The 22,733-nt window shown below is 44.6% G+C and overlaps 1 protein-coding gene across 1 annotated transcript in view; it reads right to left on the bottom strand.

Annotated features, from left to right (window-relative positions):
• Window positions 1-22,523, bottom strand: part of ASIC1 (acid sensing ion channel subunit 1) — a gene marked incomplete at its 5' end in the record, with an annotated part of 210,247 nt that extends 187,724 nt beyond the window's left edge. The window contains 2 exons of the mRNA XM_083355471.1: window positions 16,042-16,237; window positions 22,153-22,523. Coding sequence (XP_083211597.1) covers window positions 16,042-16,237; window positions 22,153-22,517 — 561 coding nt within the window. The remainder of the gene's footprint in view (window positions 1-16,041; window positions 16,238-22,152) is intronic.
• Window positions 22,524-22,733: the final 210 nt, after the last annotated feature.

The raw sequence follows: 22,733 nt of genomic DNA, 5'->3' as shown, positions 1-22,733 counted from the left end.
TTTTACTCAGCTCTCAGTAAGAAAGGGAGACCTTACAACAAGATCTAAAGTATGATATTTTTAAGGTACGTAATGGGGATTCTTCATCCATCTACAACAGGGGTGTCAAACTGCCGGCCCGTAGGTCGGATCCATCACGTGGAAGCCACACCTACCCCAGATCCGGCAAGGGGAAAAAAGTCGCGATACGTCGCGACATGTCACGTGACATGGTGAGTTTGACACCCCTGATCTACAAGAATGGATGAATAATGCCATAGTGTATTTGGCTCATGTGATGGCTCTGGATGTGGTTATATCTGAATGGAGGTGGACCTTTTTTTTTTTTGCTGTTCTTTTTAAAGAGAAACAATGTAGTTTTTGTTTGGTTTTTTTGTCTGGCATGTTCTTTTAAGTTTCCTACAATGAATGAATCTAGATAACAGTAGAGTAATAACTAAGCAAAGGAGGACTATGGATAGACTATACCAGGGGTCAGCAACCTGAAACAGTGAAAGAGCCACTCGGAACCGGTTCCCTCACAAAAGGAAAAACTGGGAGCCGCAAAAAATGTGTGCGCATGTGTGTACATGCACACATGCGCAGAACAGGGTTTGACTGAAGAGTGGAGCCAAGGCAAGATATGCACCTACCCTGCATATTTGAATTGATTGGTTGAACTTTTTTAGTCCCACTTTTTTTTTTTTTTGGACTGCACATGGCAGAGGACTGGGAGCCGCAGGAGATGGCTGAAAGAACCGCATGCGGCTCCGGAGCCGCGGGTTGCAGACCCGTGGACTATACCAATGCTAGATGAACAGCCATTTATGTAAAAAGCATGCAGCACATCCAGATTTTCCCCTTAGTCCAGCTACTGAAACTATATGCATGCAGCTAACGTTGATAAAGCAAGAAATGAGAAGTTCTAACCCCCTGCTTAAAAATTCCATCTTAGACGCAAACAGAGAAATCAGTAGTGAAAATTCATAAGAAAGCTAATGGAGTACGTCTCCAATCCGATACCTGATCCCTGGGAGTCAGCTCCACTGAAGTTTGATATGCTTATTCATGGCTGCAGAGGTTCAACTTGTAAAATCCATTAAGGATTAATGGAAGATCTTCACCTAGTTGGAAGGCTACTGTACCCTTTTAATTAATAATGCAAACAGTCATGCAGGGAAGTGTTTTAAATTGTTAGCATGAAGCCAGAAGCCCATCAGAAGGATGGAAATTCTCAAACCCTGCGTGAGTATTCTCTTTCTATCATTTTTCCCCCCTCTTAGCATTTTCCCCACAAGTATGGTGTATCTGTTTTTTTTTTTTTGATTAACCAAGTGTTGGTCCATTGCTTGTGATAGGAACTGACTGACAAGCTTGTCAACTGAGCTTGACATTGTGGGTTGAGAGAGAATGAGTGGCTCAAAGTCACCCAGATGGTTTTCATGCCTGAGGCAGGATTAAAATTCACAGTTTCTTGGTTTATAGCCTGCTGCCTTAATCAGTAGACCAAACTGGCTCTTCCTCTTCATATCAAATTCTTGTTACAAGTACATCTTTCACAAACAACATTTGAAAGCCTCATTACCACTTCCTTTACTCGCCATAATTAGGATGGATCAATTATTTCACTGCATCAAATGACTTCATTATTACAGATCTTGAAAAATATCCCATGGCTGTGTTCTCTAATATGCCTTTTTCTCTACTTTGGGAAGAGGTCTGGAAGGAAGCTGGATGTGGTCCTCACAAAACAAAGTAATTCTTGCTTTTCTAACAGTGCTGCTTTGGACATGTCTGCTCAGTTATAAACTCGGTTACATTTAATGGAACTTAAATCATATAAAAGCAGACATACAGTATGACTACAACCTAAACATTTTAATTTCTCATGAGTTGTCTCGTTAATAAGCAGTGCTGGAGCCATACTTGGCTGGGTGTAGGTGTGAGCTGTACTAAGAATAAATGAATGAATCCATATCCATCCTGCTATAATACTTCCTACCCTGCAGACACATCACTTAGTACAGGGGTGTCAAACTCAATTTCATTGAGGGCCGCATCAGCATTGCGGTTGCCCTCAGGGGGCCGGGTGGGTGTGGCCTGGGTGGGCGTGGCCTACTGGGTGGGCGTGGCCAGCTCTACATCGTTCGCATCAAGGGTGCCTATGGGGGCCTGGGCAGGAGTGGGACAGATCTGAGGGTCTCTGGCAGAAGGAGGGTCTCTGGGCCAGGGCCAAGGCAGTGGGGGCCGTTCCCTCACTGTTTCCAAGATGGCTTCATGGGCCTCATAAAACCACTTCGCGGGCCGGATCCGGCCCCCGGGCCTTGTGTTTGACATGTCTGACTTAGTACCTTAATTTGGAGAAACAGCAAGAATTTTGAGAATGTATTCTGTGAAATACTTGCACAGATTAACAGGCAGGATTAGCACTCCCTCAAAAGGTTTGAAATACTTATAAAGGAAGACATTTTAGACACTCCTATTTTCCTCTGTGGAAAAGAAATCAAAGTCCTCCTGCCCCACATTCTCCCTGCTAAAATCAAGACAAAAGATTCAGTACCATAAATTAGAATAGGCTCTAGATGAAGATCAAAATGTAATGGAAGATACCAATGTAATTGAGCAACACTCTTCCTTGTCTGAAACTATATTCGGGTGAACATTTTTCCTTCTGTAAAACTTAACTTGTGATCTCTTTGATCAGATGGGGGGGGGGAGCCTTTTCCCCAAAGAGATTACTGTTTCCAATCAACAAAAGTAAATCAAGCAGAAACCACTGCTCACTAGGCTGCCTAAGTGCAAAGGCGCCACTTCTTGGAACGCCGGCTAAGTGCATTTTCTTACAATTCCTGGAGGACATGTTTTTGCATGCTTTTGAAAAAGAAAAAAAAAGGCAGGACTTTCCTATATAAGGGGCTGTTGACAGAGACTTAAACTGCGGCCACCTCCAACTACTGATGTTTGTACATTGCATTCTTGGAATAAACTTCACCTCTGATTCAAGCAACTGCTTTTCTTTATTCCCAGCTCAGAAACAAACCTGGTAAGATTTCTTTCTAACATCTCTTTGTCACTACTAAAGATTTCTTAGTATTATGTTTTTTTAAAAAAATCATTTATGGAAATGTAAACAGGCCAGTTTTTGGTCCTAAGAAAAGAATCAAATTAAAATACAGTATAACTCAGGGTCCGCAGACCAGTACCAGCCTACGGCCCATGGGGAACCAGACTGCGTAAGTGAAGTCAGGAGTGTGAACGTGCAAAGCTCCATTTGTGCAAGAGGTGGGCATGTGCACGCAACCATCTCCTCCCCCCTGCCACCGCCACTTTCGTTGCTGATCCACAGAGCCAGAAAGGAAATAGAAACCATAATTATTACAGTTAAAAGGTCTTTCTTTTTAAATTAACCATTTGCCACAAGCTTAAATAACCGATGGCGTACTGACGAACATCCTATTCCCAGGATGGTGGGGAACGGCAGAAGGTGTACAAACAGAGGGCCGTATCGTCACCGGGAGTGTCATCTCTGCTCTGTACAAGCGGTGAGACGCTCCGACCCTCTGTACTTCCCCGGAGGTCCCGGGAGCGAAGGTGTGCAGCCTCCCATGCTAAGGCTGGTCTACCTGAATGCCAGGTCCGTAGCTAACAAGGCACATCTTGTTCGTGACCTAGTGGAGAGCGAGCACGCGGACCTGGCTTGCATCACGGAAACCTGGCTGGGCCAAGAGGGTGGTGTCCCTCTGGTTGACCTCTGCCCGCCAGGTTTCCAGGTGCTGCACCAGCCTCGGGCCCATGGGAGGGGCGGGGGAGTGGCAGTTATCATCAGGGAATCCCTTAGCCCGCGAGAGATCACCGTCCCTCAGATGGTCGGGTGTGAGTCTCTCCTACTGAGATACGGCCCGGGGGCGCAGTTGGGCCTGCTGCTGGCATACCTACCACCTAATCGTGCAGCGGCAGCTACTCGATGTCCTCTCAGGGTTGGTGGTTGAATTCCCAAGACTCATGGTCTTGGGCGACTTTAACCTACCATCCCTGGGAGGATCGTCCGATCTGGCTCGGGAGTTCATGGCTTCCATGGTGGCCATGGACCTGTCGCAAATAATTTCTGGACCGACTCATGAGAGAGGCCACACCCCAGACTTGGTGTTCTTGTCTGGACGGTGGCACGATGATATCGGTGGGGGTGCCACGACTATTATGCCCCTGTCATGGACCGATCATCACCTCGTGCGGCTAGACTTCCCCTTTGCCACCCCCCGCCGTGGGTGCGCGGTGCCAACCAGATGGTACCGCCCTAGGCGCCTAATGGACCCTGATAGGTTCCAGGCAGCGCTTGGGGACGCACATGCACTCCCTGCTCACAGCTCGGCGGATGCCTTAGTGGAAGCCTGGGAGAAGGCAGCCACGGAGGCTCTGGACCGAGTTGTACCCTTGCGGCCTCTGACCCGGCGCAGATCCCAGCGAGCCCCATGGTTCACCGCGGAGCTCCGGGAAATGAAGCGTCGGAGACGGGGCCTAGAGAGCCGTTGGAGATCCAGTCGATCCGAATCCGACCGATTGCGATTAAGAATCCTCACCAGGTCTTATCTCGCTGCGATAAGGGTGGCAAAATCCAACTACTTTTCCACCCTCATCGCGTCCGCAGATAATCGCCCGGCTGCCTTGTTCAGGGTGACTCGCTCCCTACTGAACCAAGAGGTGAGGGAGGAACCCTTGCAGGGTCGAGCCGAGGAATTCGGTCAATATCTGCTGGATAAAATTGCTCGGATCCGAAACGGCCTGGACTCCAACTGGGCTGAGTTGGAAGAACAAGGCATGGACAGTCTTGTCGACGTCATCTGGGAGGAATTTGATCCTGTGACTCCTAAGGAAGTGGACAGGATTATGAGGAGGTTGAGCTCCTCCACATGCTTACTGGACCCGTGCCCTTCCTGGCTGGCATATGCAGCTCGAGAGGGGACACGAGGCTGGTTCCTGGCGGTCATCTCCGCTTCTCTGAGTGAGGGTCACTTCCCCACCGCCTTGAAGGAGGCGGTGGTGAGGCCTCTCCTCAAGAAGCCTGCCTTGGACCCATCCTCATTGAATAACTTTCGTCCAGTCTCCAATCTTCGCTTCCTAGCGAAGGTTGTTGAGAGCGTGGTGGCGCACCAACTCCCTCAGATCCTGGATGAAGCGGTTTATCTAGACCCGTACCAATCGGGCTTCAGGCCGGGCTACAGCACGGAGACGGCATTGGTCGCTCTGATAAATGATCTCTGGAGAGCCCGGGACAGGGGCCATTCCTCTGTCCTAGTCTTATTAGACCTCTCGGCGGCTTTCGATACCATCGACCATGGTATCTTGCTGCGGCGCCTCAGGGGACTGGGAGTGGGAGGCACGGTTCTGCGTTGGTTCTCCTCCTTTCTCCAGGGTCGCTCGCAGTCGGTGTTGGCAGGGGGACAGAGGTCGACCCCGAGGCCTCTCGCTTGCGGAGTCCCTCAGGGGTCGGTCCTCTCGCCTCTCCTGTTCAACATCTACATGAAACCGCTGGGCGAGATCATTCGCAGCTTTGGAGTAGGGTACCATCAGTATGCTGATGACACCCAGCTTTTCATCTCAACTCCAAACAACATCAGTGATGCCCTCGACGTGATGTCTCGCTGCCTGAAAGCGGTCCGGGAATGGATGGGGAGGAACAGGCTTCAACTGAACCCGGACAAGACTGAATGGCTGTACGTACCGGCAAGCCAGGATACTCAGAACATCCCATCCCTTAACATCGGGGACAAGTTACTACCCCCTGTTGATAGGGCCCGCAACCTGGGTGTCCTCCTTGACTCGCAGCTCTCCCTGGAAGATCACATAGGAGCTGTGACCAAGGGGGCCTTCTCCCGGGTTCGACTAGTTCGCCAATTACGGCCTTATCTGGACCTGGATGCCTTACGTACAGTCACCCATGCTCTTGTGACCTCTCACCTAGACTACTGTAACGCTCTCTACTTGGGGCTGCCCTTGAGATCCACTCGGAAGCTTCAACTGGTGCAAAGTGCAGCGGCACGGACACTCTTGGGAGCCTCCCGATACTCTCGTATCACACCTCTCCTCCGTGCACTGCACTGGCTTCCAGTTGCCTTCCGTGTGAAGTTCAAGGTGCTAACAATGACTTACAAAGCCCTACATGGCATGGGTCCGGACTACCTACGGGAGCACCTTCTGCCAATGTCAGCACCCCACCGTCCTGTGCGCTCCCACAGAGAGGGCCTCCTCAGGGTGCCACTGCTCAAGGAATGTCGGCTGGTGGCCCCCAGGGGGAGGGCATTCTCAGTGGGTGCGCCAGCCCTCTGGAACAGCTTACCAACCGAAATCCGGATGGCCCCCGACCTCCGCACCTTCCGGTGCGAATTAAAAACTTATCTGTTCCAGCAGTCCGGCCTGGCCTGATAGCTCTAATCTGGGGTCCCAGTTTGTATCTTACTATTGTTTGTTTTCACTATTGTTCATTCTGTATGCCTACCTTATTCTGTACACCGCCCCGAGTCCCTCGGGAGAAGGGCGGTTTATAAAAACAAACAAATAAATAAAATAAATAAATAAATAGGGAGCACTCAATCAAACTTCCTTAGGGAGAGAGTTTACAACTCTGGTGCCCCTACAGAACAAACCTGGGATTCCTTCCTGACCAAGATGATAAAGACTTTTCAGTGCTGAATGTGCTATGGGTAGAGGATCATGTGTGAAAAGTGTGTCTTCTTTTAATGCATGTATCCATACGTCCAAGCAAAAGTCTTTTCTTTCAGCTTTGAATCATTGGCTCTGAATTAGACATGAGATATGTTTCAGAGCTTTCAAACAAAGAATAGCTTATAGTCAGACTACGCTAGGCAACCTGTGTCCATCCAGTGGTTACAAGGCACCAGTTTCCATCAGACATGGCCAGCACTGCCAAGCATCAGGATACCTGAATAAAATTGGAGAATCACAGTTCCTCCCTGCTTTCCACATGAGAATTTTGAAATACAGACTTAACTAGAGAAGGAGATATCACAGGGGTGTCAAACTCAATTTCACTGAGGGCCGCATCAGCATTGCGGTTGCCCTCAGGGGGCCAGGTGGGTGTGGCCAGGGTGGGCGTGGCCTACTGGGTGGGTGTGGCTAGAGTGCGTATGGCCTACTGGGTGGGCGTGGCCAGCTCTACATCTTTCGCATCAAGGGTGCCTATGGGACCCTGGGCAGGAGTGGGACAGATCTGAGGGTCTCTGGCAGAAGGAGGGTCTCTGGGCCAGGACCAAGGCAGTGGGGGCTGTTCCATCACTGTTTCCAGGATGGCTTCATGGGCCACATGAAACCACTTCACGGGCTGGATCTGGCCCTTGGGCCTTGTGTTTGACATGTCTGAGATATCAGCTGCTATACTGAAGGGGTGATCTAAAGGATAAGATATTGGAAGTACATGGTGTCTCATTAGCCTTTACTTGTGAGCTTCTTGAGAAGTTCTGTGTACTTCCCCAGAGCTGAAAATCTTTATTTCACTTAGATTACTCTCTCTAAATCCTGGCTTCTAAATTTTCAAGGATGGTAGTATCTAGGGAGACATATGACAAGATTTTTTGTGTTCCCATATTTCTATAATTTTATTTATTCTTTTATATCTCTCTTAAATTTATAAACTGCACCAACCAAATTCTCAGAGCGATGCACAATATGAACAACATAAAAAACATAATAAAAACCAGTAATATCAGAACAAAAATTATATCACACAATAAAATGTGAAACTATCTCTGCTATTACAATGAAATAATGATATATCACACAAGTGTAAAAACAGAACAGATTAAACTATTCTTTACCCAAGCCGTACATAACAAAGAACCCAGTCTCACCTCCCTCAAAAGGGATTTCTTACAATTGGGGTGCTCTTGACTCCAATTCACAAAAATCCTACCTTTCTATGTGGCAGAAGGTATCACAAGGACTCTGAGAATGACTATAAATTACCTCTGAAGAGGTTCATAGAGCTAGAGACAGTACTTCAGTGGCACCACACCGTTACAAAAATTAGCACTGGGCACATTAAGCATCTGGAGGATGACAGGCATTTTTTTTAAAGGAGCAAGTTTGTAGTTTAAAGATAAGGTGGCTGCTTTTTGTGAAACTCCTGATCAAAATCTCAGAAGCTATAAAAGCAAGCAAAACAGGATGCCCACCAGTCATAAGCTAAGATAATATCTGACATCTTTCTGCTAACCCCTTGGCCCTAAAACTTATATATTTGATTATCTCTCACTTTCATTATTGTAACCTTTCCCCTCTGGCCTTTCTCAGTTACCCTTCTATCCTCTCAACTCTCTTTAAACCTCTCCTATCAAAATTATTTATTACTTCTATTGCTTGGGCCACTGTTCGGCCTGAGGCCTCCCATTTGCACCAGCTGAATCAAGTTCTAGTGCTCCTTTATACAGATCAACCCCATTTTGCTTTTGCTTCTTATACACAATGTGCCTTTCTCCACAAATACTACAATTTCCTTATGGGCTTGGGTTCTACTCTTAGAGCAGTGATGGCTAACCTTTTGGGCTTAGGGTGTCAAAAATTCAGAAAATGCTTACCTTGACTCTGCTGGCATCTCTCTCTCTCTCTCTCTCTCACACACACACACACACACACACACACACACACAGAGAGAGAGAGAGAGAGAGAGAGAGAGAGAGAGAGAGAGAGAGTGTGCTCAGACAAAAGAGAAACAATTCATAACAAAGAGTAATAAATTGATAAATACATAATTGTAAATATTTTTCGAAATCTGAGCCAACTCCAGGTTGCACAAGGCCTGGAAACTTCGGAGAATGCTCTTATGTGGCCTTGCAGCTTCTGAAAAGAGCAGGAAAGCCCTCTCTGTTCTCATGGCTTTTCAGAGGCTCTGGAGCCCTTGAGAGAGAGCCTTGCTCTCACCGGGCCTCTGAAGTGTCTGGAAACTGTGTGAAAACGTTTGCATGATTTTTGTAGGCCTCAGAGGCCATGTGAGAGCAGGGCCCTCTCACGTGACTTCCAGAGGGTCCAAGGGCTTGGCTTGTCACCAAAATGGCAAGGTGTGTCAACTGTGACCTATGTGGCATAGGCTTGCCATCATTGTCTTACAGCTAAGTTAAATGTAGTGTTTTTATTTATTAAATTTATTTGCCCCCCATCTCACTTTAAAGCAACCCTATTTTTACATTGTTTGCCCCTGAGCAGAGGAATCTTTTTAGTTTACATAACAAGTCATTGAAATTGGTGGGCAATTAATTCATCATTTAACTAGGTATGTCAAATGATGTTGACTAAACCCCAGAGTAGGTTACATGTGTGGGTCTGTGCCTGGAGGGAAAATAGATTGGGACCATACAACGAGGTCATGATGTGTGGGATGAAAAATTTTGGTAGTCCTGAAAAGATATCAGCATACATGGCTTATATGGGTTACTTACCACATTAGGAAGCCTTTCTCCTTGCAGTATTGCAAATAGTAAACATAGCACAGCTGAAGGAGGCTAAGGCAGTAGATTAATGCCTGCCTCCCCACCTACCATGCTCCTTCCTATATGCCATGCTCCTGAGCCATAATGCACCTGCAACCAACAATCTGTGAAATGAAAATCAATTACACACTGGAAAATTTCTTAACAAGTGTTTGGTCCTTTGTCCTAATTCCCAATCATATAAACAAGCTTTACTTGTATGCAGTGATGTCTGGAGACATTCTTTGCATGTCAGTCTTGTCTCTCCTTTTTTGCTCTTTTGTCTTCCCAAGGTTAGTTTGGCTCTGTAAAATCTCTTCTTAGGAGCAAGGGCCTTTAAGAATCAACTATCATGCTATACCCCATGTAATATGACTATTTAGGGTTTCCACTTGATGGGGACAGAACATGGCTGAGGCAGGCAGACTAGCTTGCAGGCGATCCAGTAATATTGAATATTCTGGTAAATCAAACAACAATAGATAAATCTATTTAGTCTGTGTAATTAATACAGTACGGAGAATATACTGTTGTTTCATTAAATGCCACATCTCCATATCCCTCATGGAAGGCTTCCTTTCCACCAATTTGTTTGGATCAAATACCTGAACTTGTATGGATCATTTGCTCCTTTGTGAGCTGACTGATCACACCGGGGAATTGCGTTTCTTATTTGCACACAATCTGTGGATGGCAAAACCTTTGTGGATCCCTGCAGACCTGCTTCCTAACTTGGCATTCTTTATTTCATTTTAATTCTTCCTGCTCCCTCACAATGGAACTTGAGCCATTACTGGAGATCCTCACTTTTTTTTTTGGCTCTGATTTTTCCTTTAGAAGTGAGAGGCTTAAGCATCTAGGCCACTTCAGCAACGGCAACAGAAGCCTCTGTAGTCTGCATAGTGTCTCTTCGGATGCGACAAACCAACAATAGTAGTCCAATGCAAAAGCAAAAACATATCAAACTGGTTTATTTTTCCCCATAATATCCAGAGCCAATCATAGCAAGGTAGAACCCGCTTTCTGCAACAGTCTTGAAGCTCTAACCTCAACCAACAGCAGTAGGCATCAAATCAATTCAGTGGTGCTGATATACATATCTCATATCCTCCCCTCCACATCAATAGCTGTATCTAGTTACGACTGGTACTACAAGAGATTTCTTTCCAAAGAGACAACAAATTGCAGAAGCTGGAAAACAGCCATTTCCCCCCCATAACAGTTTTCCCACCTGTTGTTTATTTAATGCTGCATATCCCCCCCCCAAAGAAAACCCCACCAGAGCACCTTTCCAAAGCCACAGACATGCTTGCTTCAGCTTGGATCACAATGCCTCACATGTGTCTACACAGTTGCCACAGCATTCACTGCCATATACCTAGGCAAATCCAGGTTTCCAACAGTTTTTAAATTTTTTTGCCTTTGAGGATACAGCACCTATTTGTTAACTCTGCTCTGGGTCATCCACACATCTTTATGATTCTTTATACAATGAAGACATCATGGTATAGTGGTTAAGATGCTCGACTAGGAGCAGGGAGATTCAGGGTCTGGTCCTCCCTTAAGCAGGGAAACCAGCTAGCCAATCTTAGGCCAGTGACTCCCTCTCAATCTCAGTTCAACCTCCAGCTTTGAAACAAGCCAACAAAGCCTCTTGTTGCGACATGAACTGATAGCTTTACTGGAAGAACTAGGTGAGTGCAGTTCAAAACAAAGCACACTCTGCAAACATATGGGAAGGAGAAGGAGAAGGGGATGGGGAAGGGGAAGGAGAAGGGTGACAACAACATGGAATTGCAGTCGCCACCCATCAGAGATAATAACATGCTGGATTTATGTAGTCTTCTAAACAATAAGTTTGGACCTTGAATTAATCCCATTTAATAGAGACATACAGACATTAGCATATACCATAGGAACACTGTATAGTGGATGCAAAACCACACTCTAAATGTTAAGGTACCTGTTGCCCAAGTTCCCAGTTGTTGCCCTAAGATGAGTCCTATTGGATCAGTCTAAATTTATCTTTTCCAACATTCTTCATCTCACACACAACTCAAACAGATGTCCTTAAGAAACTCATCTCCAGGATCTGAAATGGTGGCTGTCTTCAACTGTTGCTTCATAGGAACTTATATTTAGAACATGTTATCTTTGATTCTCAAAGTATATTAGTTATTTAAAATAGTTCCCTTTGATTACTGTATACATTTTCCAGAGGTTTTTTTTTAAAACCAATCATTTAAACTGATTAAATTGGTGAGCAATTATTTCATCTTTTAACTATGTATGTCAAATTATATTAATTAAACTTAGACTAGGTGTCATCAACTTGGACAGAAGGCACTGAATTAAGGTGGCAATCCTGTATGGTCCTGCTGTCACCCTGCAGTGAACCCATGATGGGACAAAATTGGAAGCAAATGTTAAGGAGCACACAGTTGGGTAAAAAACCTGTTTGAAAACCCATCCTGCATTTATTAAGTTTCTAAACAGGATAGCATGAGTGATGTCTCAGACTGTTGCCCCACTGAGTTATGTGGAACGGGAGTAGGTTAGTGTAGGATATGAAAACAGTCTGGGACAGTTTGAGAGGGATCTGTCAAATCTCAGAAGATACTGATGTTGAACAACAAATTGCTATAGTCAAATCTCAGAAGATACTGATGTTGAACAACAAATTGCTACAGTGAAGGGTTATTGGGGGGGGGTATGTCTGGATGCAATGGTCTGGCCCTTCCAGGAGAAAGGAGACTCATTTTTTTGCAGGTACCGGCTTCCATATTTGCCTCTTTTCTGTGTCTGGAAGGAGGCCTCAGGCTACTGCTGTTGAATGTCAGGTTTCTGTGTGGTAAGACCACATTCATCGAAAACCTGATGGTGGATGAATGTGTAGACCTGCCAAGCATCATTGAAATGAAGCATAGTTGGACACAGACATGGATATAACCATGGCAAGATTTATCCTTCTCTTGTTTGGCTCAGCAGCCCCAACTCCAAGGTTGGGGTGTGTGTGTGATGTTTTGTGACACGTTAATTGTGACTAGATATGCTGCTTTATAGATAACCAGACATGAATGCCTGAAAGTTAAAGTTGGGCAACTGAGTCAAACTATGGCTTCTGCTATTGTACTGACCATTCTGCTACCCAGCAGCAATCTTACCTGAATAATTAGATCTCATTGTCAGGTTGGTGTTGGGAGTCCCAAAGCTATTACTGTACCAATGGGGGGTTTCAGTCTATGCCCTGAGTGTGGGATTTAGACAGAACTAGCATGGCACATCCTCTGTGGTAATTATGAGTTTGTCCCAGGTGACTTGTAGGCTGGCATATACAAGCAGTCACATGTTAATTCTGGTGTTGACCTTAGGGTGGATGAGATGTGATCAGATGTTGGAAGACAAGATAATCAGATCAGGTTATTATATGGTCAACATATGGATTATGTTCTATCTCTGCAAGGGCATGGAACCAATTAGGATGGCCTGATGGACCTTAAGGGTTTTCTAAAGATGCTTGGAAGTTTTTCCAAGGGACCAGGCAGAAAGTTCTGTCACACACTTTTTTGAACTCTGAAACTCAGAGACAGGAAAGGTTTTGGACAAGACTGCTGCCATGTGGTCTCTCTATAGTCACTGATCCTGCTTCTTGGGTAATCAATGGCCTCCAGAAGCTGAAATGTCAAAAGAGATGCCTAGATCAATATTACGGAAATGAAGACTGAATGCAACTGAACATGGAGATGTTAAGAACAGATTCTTGTCCAGTACCTTATACAAGCTTATCCACAGCCATCTGCTGAGGAAGTTTTTCTTGCAGGCTGCTGTGATATGCTTTTAAGTCTTTGTGGGTAGCATTGCTCATATTCACTTTATATTGGATGCCATTTGATTTCAGTACAGCAAGATTAGTGAGGTTATATCTTGAGAAATCATCCTGGATTCTTTTGAACTCATAGTCTAAAGAAGTGGGTAGCTTAAGACCCATCATCATGCATTGGACCCAGCAATTTCATTCTGGAAAGGAAAAATGCCTCTTTACTGGATGGGATACAATTATTTGCCTTGATGGAGGCAGTGGTGCACCCCTCTTAGCAGAGGATCTCTCAACCATCAATTTTCGACAACTTTTGTCCATTTTGTAATCTTCCCATTAGAGGAAAGATTTTTGAAGAAGATAGTGTGGCTTCAGTTTCCAAATATCCTAGATGAAATGAATTATCTAGATCCCTCACCTCAGATTTGGGCATCGGTCATTCCAGTGAATGACTGTCATCTGGATCCACATGAAGGGAGTGCACTTCTGGTCCAATGAGACATTTTGGCGCCATTGAATACTGTTGACTGTGGTATTTTGCACCATTTATGAGGTTGAGGGCATCATTTTATGATGACCCTGATCCTTCCTAAGAGGGCCGTTCCAACGGGTAGTTGGAAGGGAGGAACAGTTGAGCTTGTTGAAAATAGTTGAACTCATCAAATTTGCAGACAACACCAAGGTGGGGGGAATAGCTAATATTTTGGAATATAGGCTCAAGATCTAGAAGGATCTTGACAGACTTGAGCAGTGGACCCTATCCATTTAAGATGTGGTTTAGTGGTGAAAAAAGTAAGATTCAGCACTTAGACAGGAAAAATAAAATTCATAGGTACAGAACAGGTGGTACTTGGCTCAATAATAGTAACTATGAGAGGGATTTAGGTGTCCTAGTGGACCACCATTGCAGCTGTCAAACAAAATCAATGCAATCCTGCATCAACAAAGGGATACTGTCAAGGCAATGAGAACTGATAGTACCATTTTACACTGCACCGATGAGACACTTGGAATACTGTATCCAGTTCTGGTCACCATGCTACAAAAAAGATGTTGAGATCCTAGAAAGTGTGTGGAGAAGAGCAACAACGATGATAAAGGGTCTGGAGGCTAAATCGTATGATGAACACTTGAGGAACTTAAGTAGTCTAGCTTATCAAAGAAAAAGCTCAAGGGAACATGGTAACTGTCTCCTAATGATTCAGGGGCTGTCACAAAGAAGAAGGGATTGACTTATTCTCTACAACACCAGAGGGCAGGACAAGAATGGATGGAAGCTAGTCAAAGAGAGATACAACCTATAATTAAGGAAAAAGTTTCCAACAGTGAGAACAATTATTAAATGGAATAGCTTGTCTCCTGAGGTGGTGGGTGCTCTGTAACTGGAGGTTTTCAAAAATAGACTAAACAACCATTTGGCTGGAATGGTATAAGACTCCTGCCTTGAACAGGGGGTTGAACTACTAGAAGACCTCCAAGGTCCCTTCCAGGCCTATGATTCTATGATACATATTATGTCTGGATACCATAGAGTTTGGTCCTCTCTCTGATATTATTTAATGTCTACATAAATCCATCAGTTGGAGTGAGTTATCCTCTATGTGCTGATTGTATTCAATTATATATCGTTATGCCAGGCAAGGTTGGAGATAGAGTGGAAGTTCTTGGTTTGTTCCTGAAAGTTGTGAGGAACTAGATGGAGCAATAACAACAACAACAACAAAAATCAAGCTGAATCAGAGTAAGATGGAAGTGCTGTTTGTAGATAAACAGTCTTGTCCCCAGTTCTTAGATTAGGTCTAAAAGGGCCACACTCTCCTTAAAAGACCAGATCTGTGACTTAAGGTTCTCATGACTCCTGCTTAAACAGTAGAGGGAGGCCAAGACTATGGGAACTTTGGCAGAACTTCAACAGTTGCAATCCTTTTTTCGAGGAGGAAGTCCTTATGTCAGTGACTCATGCTCTTGCAATTAGACTACTGTAATACACACTACACGAGGTGGCTTTTGAAGATGATTCAGACTGTTAACAATTCTGCTGCTGCTGGAGGTATGTTACTTCTACAGCATAACACCTGTGCAATTGTCACCGCACTGGTTGCCAGTAGGTTTCTGGATCAAAATTCAAGTAGCTGGTGTAAATCTATAATGCTCTAAAAAGGCACAGCTCCTGCTTACCTTGAGGTCCATCTCCTCTGTAAAATGCCCATCTTGTGGGCACTTCTCAAAAAAGGATGCATAAGATCCCCATCCCAAAAGTGAGCAAGAGGCCTCTTTTTTGAGAAGAGCCCCAAATTGTGCTTACCCATTTCAAATTGTTGGGTTTTTTCAGTAGACTATTAAGACAGGCTTTTTTTTCCCCAAGAGGCATTTGGGCACTATGTTGGGTTGATCTTCTATTTTCTGTTTGGTGTTTTTTTTGTTCCATTTTATTCTGTCACAGCTTTTATATAATGTGGGCTGAGGTTTGTTTGCTTGGTTGCTTTTTAAAAAAAATGCTATGTTTTTTATTCTGCCTGTTCTTGTAAAACACTTCAAGTTAGTGTGCTGTAGTAGTCTGTAAGTATATGTAATCAATAATAAAGAAATAAGCCTATCTACATTGTCAGAACAAGTCAATACAGCGGACTGCCTCCTTCCCCCCCCCCACAATGATGCCAACACCATGCACAACATAGGTTCTTCTCTCTATGGATACCCAACGTGATCCAAATGTAACATTTACTCCCTACCTCACAATCTTCAGAGAAAAAGAAGCCAGACACTCACCACTTTAAAGTCAGAGGGACCACATGGCTCCCCACGGAACAAGCAGGAGAGCAGCATTTCCTGGATATCATGGCCAGCTCGGTCCGAGAACTCCCGCATGTTAAAAGGTTTGGGCTTGAAGTTGCGGAAATTTGCCTTCTCCTGCAGGATCTCCAGTTGTTTCTCATCAGCCATTTGGGTGTCCGGAATCTCGTACCTGAGAAAAAATCCAGAGCAGAGTCACAGTGGTCTCCCTATCGGTTGGGCTGGTTCAGTTCACAGAGAAAGCCTCCAATGCTCCTGGGCAAAGCATCTGTAAGATGGTGAGATGGTCAGATGAATGCTGGAGATACACCTGGGACTTCTCAGTTCCAGCAGCGAAAGCACAGTGTAATTAAAACCTCACATTGAGATTCTTCTATGAAGATAAGCAACTGTTCTTCACTCCTTGCAAGACTAACCAGGCATTTTCAGATTATATAATTACTCCTAAAAAAACAAAAGAAACAGCCACTTGCCACTGAGGCAGCTTTTCCATTCTCCAAAAGCATAACACATTTTACATTAGCAACCAAGATGTTGTTCTCCTCCATGACAGCTACACACTAGGAGGGGAAAAAAAGGCAGTTATCGGCTGTTCCTTTGATTTTATGACAACTTTTGTCATAAAGAAGGGAGTGCATGTGAAACAGTGAGGCTGTAAGTGTACTGAGTTTATATTCCGGAAAGAGACAGTCAAAATGTTTATGCATAGCCTTGCACACACTTGTATGCATTTACCCTTCACAGCCTGTGGATGTTTAATACCAATAGACATTGTGTCCGCTTCATTAACAGCAGTCAAGTCATGTCTCTTTGGGGAATCGAAGAAGGGGTTTCAATACTATCCATCTCCCCAGGGCACAGGATGTGCCAGCTTTAATGTTTCAACCCAGCCTGCTTCTTCATTAGCCTGCTTGGTGGATGAGGATCATCCTTTGCAAGGATAGCATGAGCTCAGAATGAGACCTGAGAAGGAAAGCCTGACTATCCCAGGCCAAAAGCTAACAATGTATTTCATTAGAGCAGAGAGGTGGAATTTTAGCTGGCTTGAAGCCTGTACTAAATAGTGTCAAAAGCCATGGTCCAAAGGTGGCAGCAGTCAAGATGAGACATAGTGATGATGGTGGGAAGGTATACAGCGAAGCATCAGCGGGTTTAATGGGTATCTTTTGCAAGACTCAAGGCACATATTTCCTTCTTTTAAGCTCTCCAAACTCAAACCCTAGCTACAACATTTTGGACGTTGCAGTTTATTTATGTATTAAATTTATATGCTGCTCATCTCACTCGACAATGGGGCACTGGGCAGTTCACAATTAAAGTAATTATTAAAATTAACAAGACTAGGTCCAAAACCAGAAAACCACAAACAAGAATGGTATAGTTGTGGCCTCTTCCCTGTTAATCCACCAGCCACTTCCAGCACAGAGCATTTCCATTAGGGCCCCAAGTCAGCTGGCAAAGCCACGGGTTAAGGCCCTTGCAGAAGGCCAAAAGGGTAGTGGCAGACATCACTTAGGCCCCACTTAGGCTGCACTGTTTGCTTTCCCACCTTACAGGAATGCTCTCCTACTAGGACAACCATCAAAATGCTAATGTAGGAATGTAAAAATCTGCCACTTCAATAGGGTTTCTTGAGACACCTTTAATTCTCAAAATCTCACTTTGATTTAAAGCTAGTTTCTTGTCTATAAGGACTAGAAGACAATGGTGTGGGCAATGCTTGGAAAAATTGCAAAAGTCCAATGAAGGCCCTGAAGAAGTTTTCTAGTGGTCAAGAACACAGTTCAGGGCCTTCTGTCGTTCTATAATAGTTTTTGAGTACAAGCCACCCAATACATATGCATATGCCAAATCAGTGCAAATTGCAAATGCAAAATTTGGATGTTGCCCAGCTTGTCTGCACCTGTTCAACAAACCAGGCTATTAGAATCAATTGGAATTGCAAAGTATGCTGCTAAAACCTGGAATAATGTCAGTCCCTAAATCTCTAACATACCCAAATGTGTATTGTTGATTTCCTGACTATAAGTGCGTCTAGTATGCCCTGTAGCTCACAGTCCTTTTTGAGAAAATCGTACCACACTGACAGGGCAAGCTACTGCATAGAAGCAGGGTGCAAACCCCAAACTTACTAGCATTGATGATGTTACCTAGTAAGGTAATAAAAGGTCTGCAAGCAAACAAACTCAAGGACTCCATAGTTCAACCCTGAGCTGCATATATTCTCTTCTACTGGATCCTTTTGATAATACAGAATTGGTAGAACATTTTCAATGACCCCTTTCTGAAGGCAGCATTCAGATCATGTTTATATAAAGAAGGGGGTAGATTGGGATGCTACAGCTATTTAGTGGCCAGAAACACTGGCCAGTAACATTTCCAAATACAACATTTTATTTGCTTTTGGATGACTTAGGCTAGCACGATCCCTGGAACACTTTTGACAGTGTCTTTGATAGGCTGATTTCTGCATATCTAAACTACTTTCTATTTGCAAAAGGAATCGATAATGGTTATAAATAAAGTATCAGGCATTTAAGCAGATCTCTGGAGTAAGAAGGAAATAAACAGGTTGCTGGGCATAGGGAGAAGACCGGAGGCTTTCCCTGGCTGTCCAGAGATGGGCAGAACGCCACCATTCCAAGGAGCTCTGGAACGTTCAATTGTATAGGATGGATTCATTAGTATTACTTGATTGACATTTCATAACTTTCTTCTATCTGATGGTTTCAAGATGTATTTAAACTCTGACTGGTGAATTCTGGAATTCCGCTCTATTTGGACGGCCTCAGGCTGAGAAAACCTGGGCAGTGCTGTGGGACTAATACCAACTAGTAGCCGATTAGCTTCTTGGCACATAAAGGAATTAGTATCACATTTTTCAGATGTGAAAAATTCCATAATTTTCAGAGAAACCTATGGCTAACCCTAAATGTCGCTCAGCTGGCAAAATTAAAGAACAAATGAAAAACATATTCTCCATTAAGGAACCAGTAAATTTGATTTTTGGCATAAGCATATCTCCTAGGGTTAGGCATAGGTTGCTTATTTCCCATAAATATGCACAACTGTCTGCAACAATCCAGATCCCAAAATCTCTTTTTGCGGTAGTGGACCCATGGGAAAAAGGAGAACAGTTTACTGCTTGTGGGGTGGAAGGGCAGGAGTATCGGTTTTGAAGCCCCTCAAACATCCCATTCTTGGCTTTGTGCAAGGCTCCTTCTGTCATGAGAACCAAGAATAGGAAACCGTCAGACTTTTATACCATCACCCACAATCAACACATATACAGTACATCTACGCTAGTTCTAAAAACCCTGATGTATTAGCAGATGGCATATTTTGCACATAGAGAATCACATTAGATCAGTGCCATAGGTCGAATTGCTACAAATACTTACGTGCAAGCTGCCTATGCCACCTCTTTTTTCTTCTCTTTTCCTTAAATTACAGTTGTGGAAAAGAACATATATCTTATATTTTAAGGAAGCAGGTAGCAAGAAATCCAAACCATAGGGCCTACAAGGAGCAAAAACAGGCTACCAAGCCTGCCCTGAATTTTAGATTCCACCCCCACACTGTTCCCCGATTTGGCCACTTCTATTTTTATTTACTTATTTATTAGATTTTTTTATCCCACCCTTATTACTTTATAAGTAACTCAAGGTAGCGAACCTACCTTATACTCCTTCCTCCTCCTATTTTCTCCACAAAAACAATCCTGTGAGGTGAGTCTCCTGGTTTTTGGCTGATGCCTTAAACATTACACCAAACCGGCTCTCTTTATTTGTATGAAACCCATTTGATTAGATGGGCCACTGGCTTAAGTCAGGGCAGCAGTTTTTTTCATTTTTAACTTACAAAACCAATCCTGACAAAATTAATGACCATTAAATTAGACAGCTTTAAAAAGAGGTAGAGGCAAAGGCATGGAAGAGCTGTCTACCCTGAGCTCTGAGCCCTGACAGCTAAACAAAGCCTCCTTGATCAGTGGCAATATACCATCACACCTCATTAAGAAAGGCAGGGCTGGAAGAGAGGCCAATTGTTTTTAATGTCTGTTTTTAGATTTATAAAATTTCCACTACCATCTGGCTGGCAGCTACTATTAATAGGGTTGGATATATTTTTTTTGTCCAATCCAACTAGTTCTTTTGGGGTTTTTTAATGTTCTGAACGATTTGTTATGCTCTATGAAATAGTGGCATTATGGCCAAAAAACAGCTCTAAAAGAAAGAAAGAAAAAGGGACATTTTGTAAAATTAGCTTTTTTTCCACGATTCAGGACCACAGTCATATTTGTCTACTTCATTAGGTAGAGAGCAGGTAGCAAGATAGGCAATGGTGATTAGTTACTCCAGGCAAGTATGATTCTGTAGTGAAATATTTGTCATTCAAACAATAAAATTACTCAGATAAAATATAATTCCAAGAACTGATAGAACCATGGACTTCAACAGAAAAAGAGAATGGAGAAAAATCATTGATATAGGATGCACTGAAAAAATAAAATTCTGCTACAGCCTCCTAGTTGTAAAAAGTCCTGCATGTACCACTTAGAACAGATCACATCACAGTAGCAATCTCTGCAACATGAAGATTAAAGTACTAGCAATTATCCACACTCCGTTTAAATTTCATGCCATCCTGAGTTAAAATCTATAAAAACTAATTGACAGAAAGTCTCATCCTCTCCTTCTGGCTTTAGGAATACAACTGAACCAAGTTACATGGAATCACCTGGCTGAGGTGGCCTAATCAAGTTGACCAGTACCTGGTTTCAGGTATTAACTCAGAACCTGGTTAGTCCTAGATGAGAGACCGCCAGGTAATCCCAAGACTACAGTCTAAACTGGGAAGTCAAAACAAATCCTGGATGAAAACAGTAACCAACCACTTTTGTGTGGTTGCCAAGAAAACAACATGGATATGTTCGCTAATTCATAGGAGTCAAGCTCAGTTCAAAGGAGATGTTAAGAGTACTTTTATATGCTGGGGAGTTGCAATTCTCTCCAGTAGAGGGCAGTAATATGCTGAGATGAGAAAGATGAAATTGGGGGCTTTGGGGGGGGGGGGGCTCTTGGGATCCTGACTCAGGAGTTGCTTTTTGTAGCCTGCAGAAAACATGCAATAGGCAACCTCAGCTTCAAATGGCTCAGTTTCCTCTCAGAAGTGGCTCTCTCTCCCTGTTGCCCCTGTGCAGCTGATATCCAGGATGCCCAAATTCTGATTTGCCCGCCCAGGCTGATTCGTGACTAGCTACAGATAGATCTCAGTTCCAAGAATCTGAAAACAGGGGAGTTCAAGCAGCAGACAACATTAGCTGCCTTGTGTCAATAATACAATCAGCTGTACAAGAAATACTTGTGGTTCAGTCCACAGCATGGGAGCACATCACCCTTTAAAGTGCACAAACAGAGTAAAATAGGGAACAGAATCAAAGCAGCCTCCATGGGGTCATATGGGACTCTTTGCCACAAATGGGCGGCCGACAGCCTTTACTGTGATATGTACTGCATCTGAAAGGAGTCGAGTGCATGGGGCCACACGTCTGGCTTGAAGAAGAGCTGGCCACGTCCAGCCATAGAAACTCACCAAGTGACTTGAAGCAGTCACGATTTCAGTCCTCCCTACCTTACAGGATTGTTGCTGTGGAATCAAAGGGGCAGATAGCCTAGGAAAAGAAACCACCTCCAAAGCCATATGAGACCCAGGTCAGTGACCAAGTATCTAAAGTCAAGTCTCCCTCAACTTGGACTCTAGTCCTGCGGACTTTATAGACACAGCCATGCAATTTTCTTGGCAACAATATGGAAACAGTTTTCCATTCTGCCAGCGCTAAATAGCTTGTCACCCAGGAACACTCTCAAATGTGTGTCAGATCACAGTATGAAAATATACATGTTGCACACTTCAGTGCACAGTTCAAACACTTCCCAACACACGCACACACACACGCACGCACACCATCTCGTCGTGGCCACAAGTGGACCAACTGTTGCATCCCAGAGATGCTTCAGGACCTCGGGCTTTGCATTCTTGCAGGCCATGGTTGGGGGGGCTACCCCTCCCCCTCCTCTGACCCACCTGCTGTTGAGCAGGGCGAGGAGCTCCCCAGCGTGGTACAAATCATTCTTGGTCACTCGGCTGAAGCGAAACTCGTTGAGGTTGCAGAAGGTGATGGCTGGGAAGGTCATGTGGGTGGCAGCCACCTCGTCCAGCTTGGTGACGTGAGGGTAGCGAAAGTAGTACTGGATCCTCTCATTGCAGACGAAGACCAGCACCGCCAAGGAGCCCAGGAAACACAGGGTCCAGAAGATGCGCTTGACTGAGAGGCGCTCGTAGGAGAAGATGTGGGACAGGCCGTGCAGCGTGGAACTGCTGGCAAACGCCTCGATGCTGACCGGCTGCCCATTTTCCACCTCCTCTTCGTCCACCTTCAGGTCCATCATGGTCAGAGCCGGGCAGGGCGACGAGCGGGGGGGGGGACGAGGGGGGGAAAGCCGCACTAGATGGAAAGGAGACAAGCGTTCAGGAGGCGTCTCTGGCCAGCCTGGCCATCATCCCAGTTGGGGAAGGTCTAAACCCAGCGCCCCTTCCCTTCCCCAGCTATGGTCTGGCAGCGGGCGGCAGGAAGGAGCGTGGCTCCCAGGCGTTCTCCTCCCCGC

This window comes from Vipera ursinii, assembly GCF_947247035.1.
Source record: "Vipera ursinii genome assembly, chromosome: 2".
Lineage (NCBI taxonomy): Eukaryota > Metazoa > Chordata > Lepidosauria > Squamata > Viperidae > Vipera > Vipera ursinii.
Note: the sequence above shows the minus strand (reverse complement) of the source record. Positions and strands in the feature narration are given on the sequence as shown.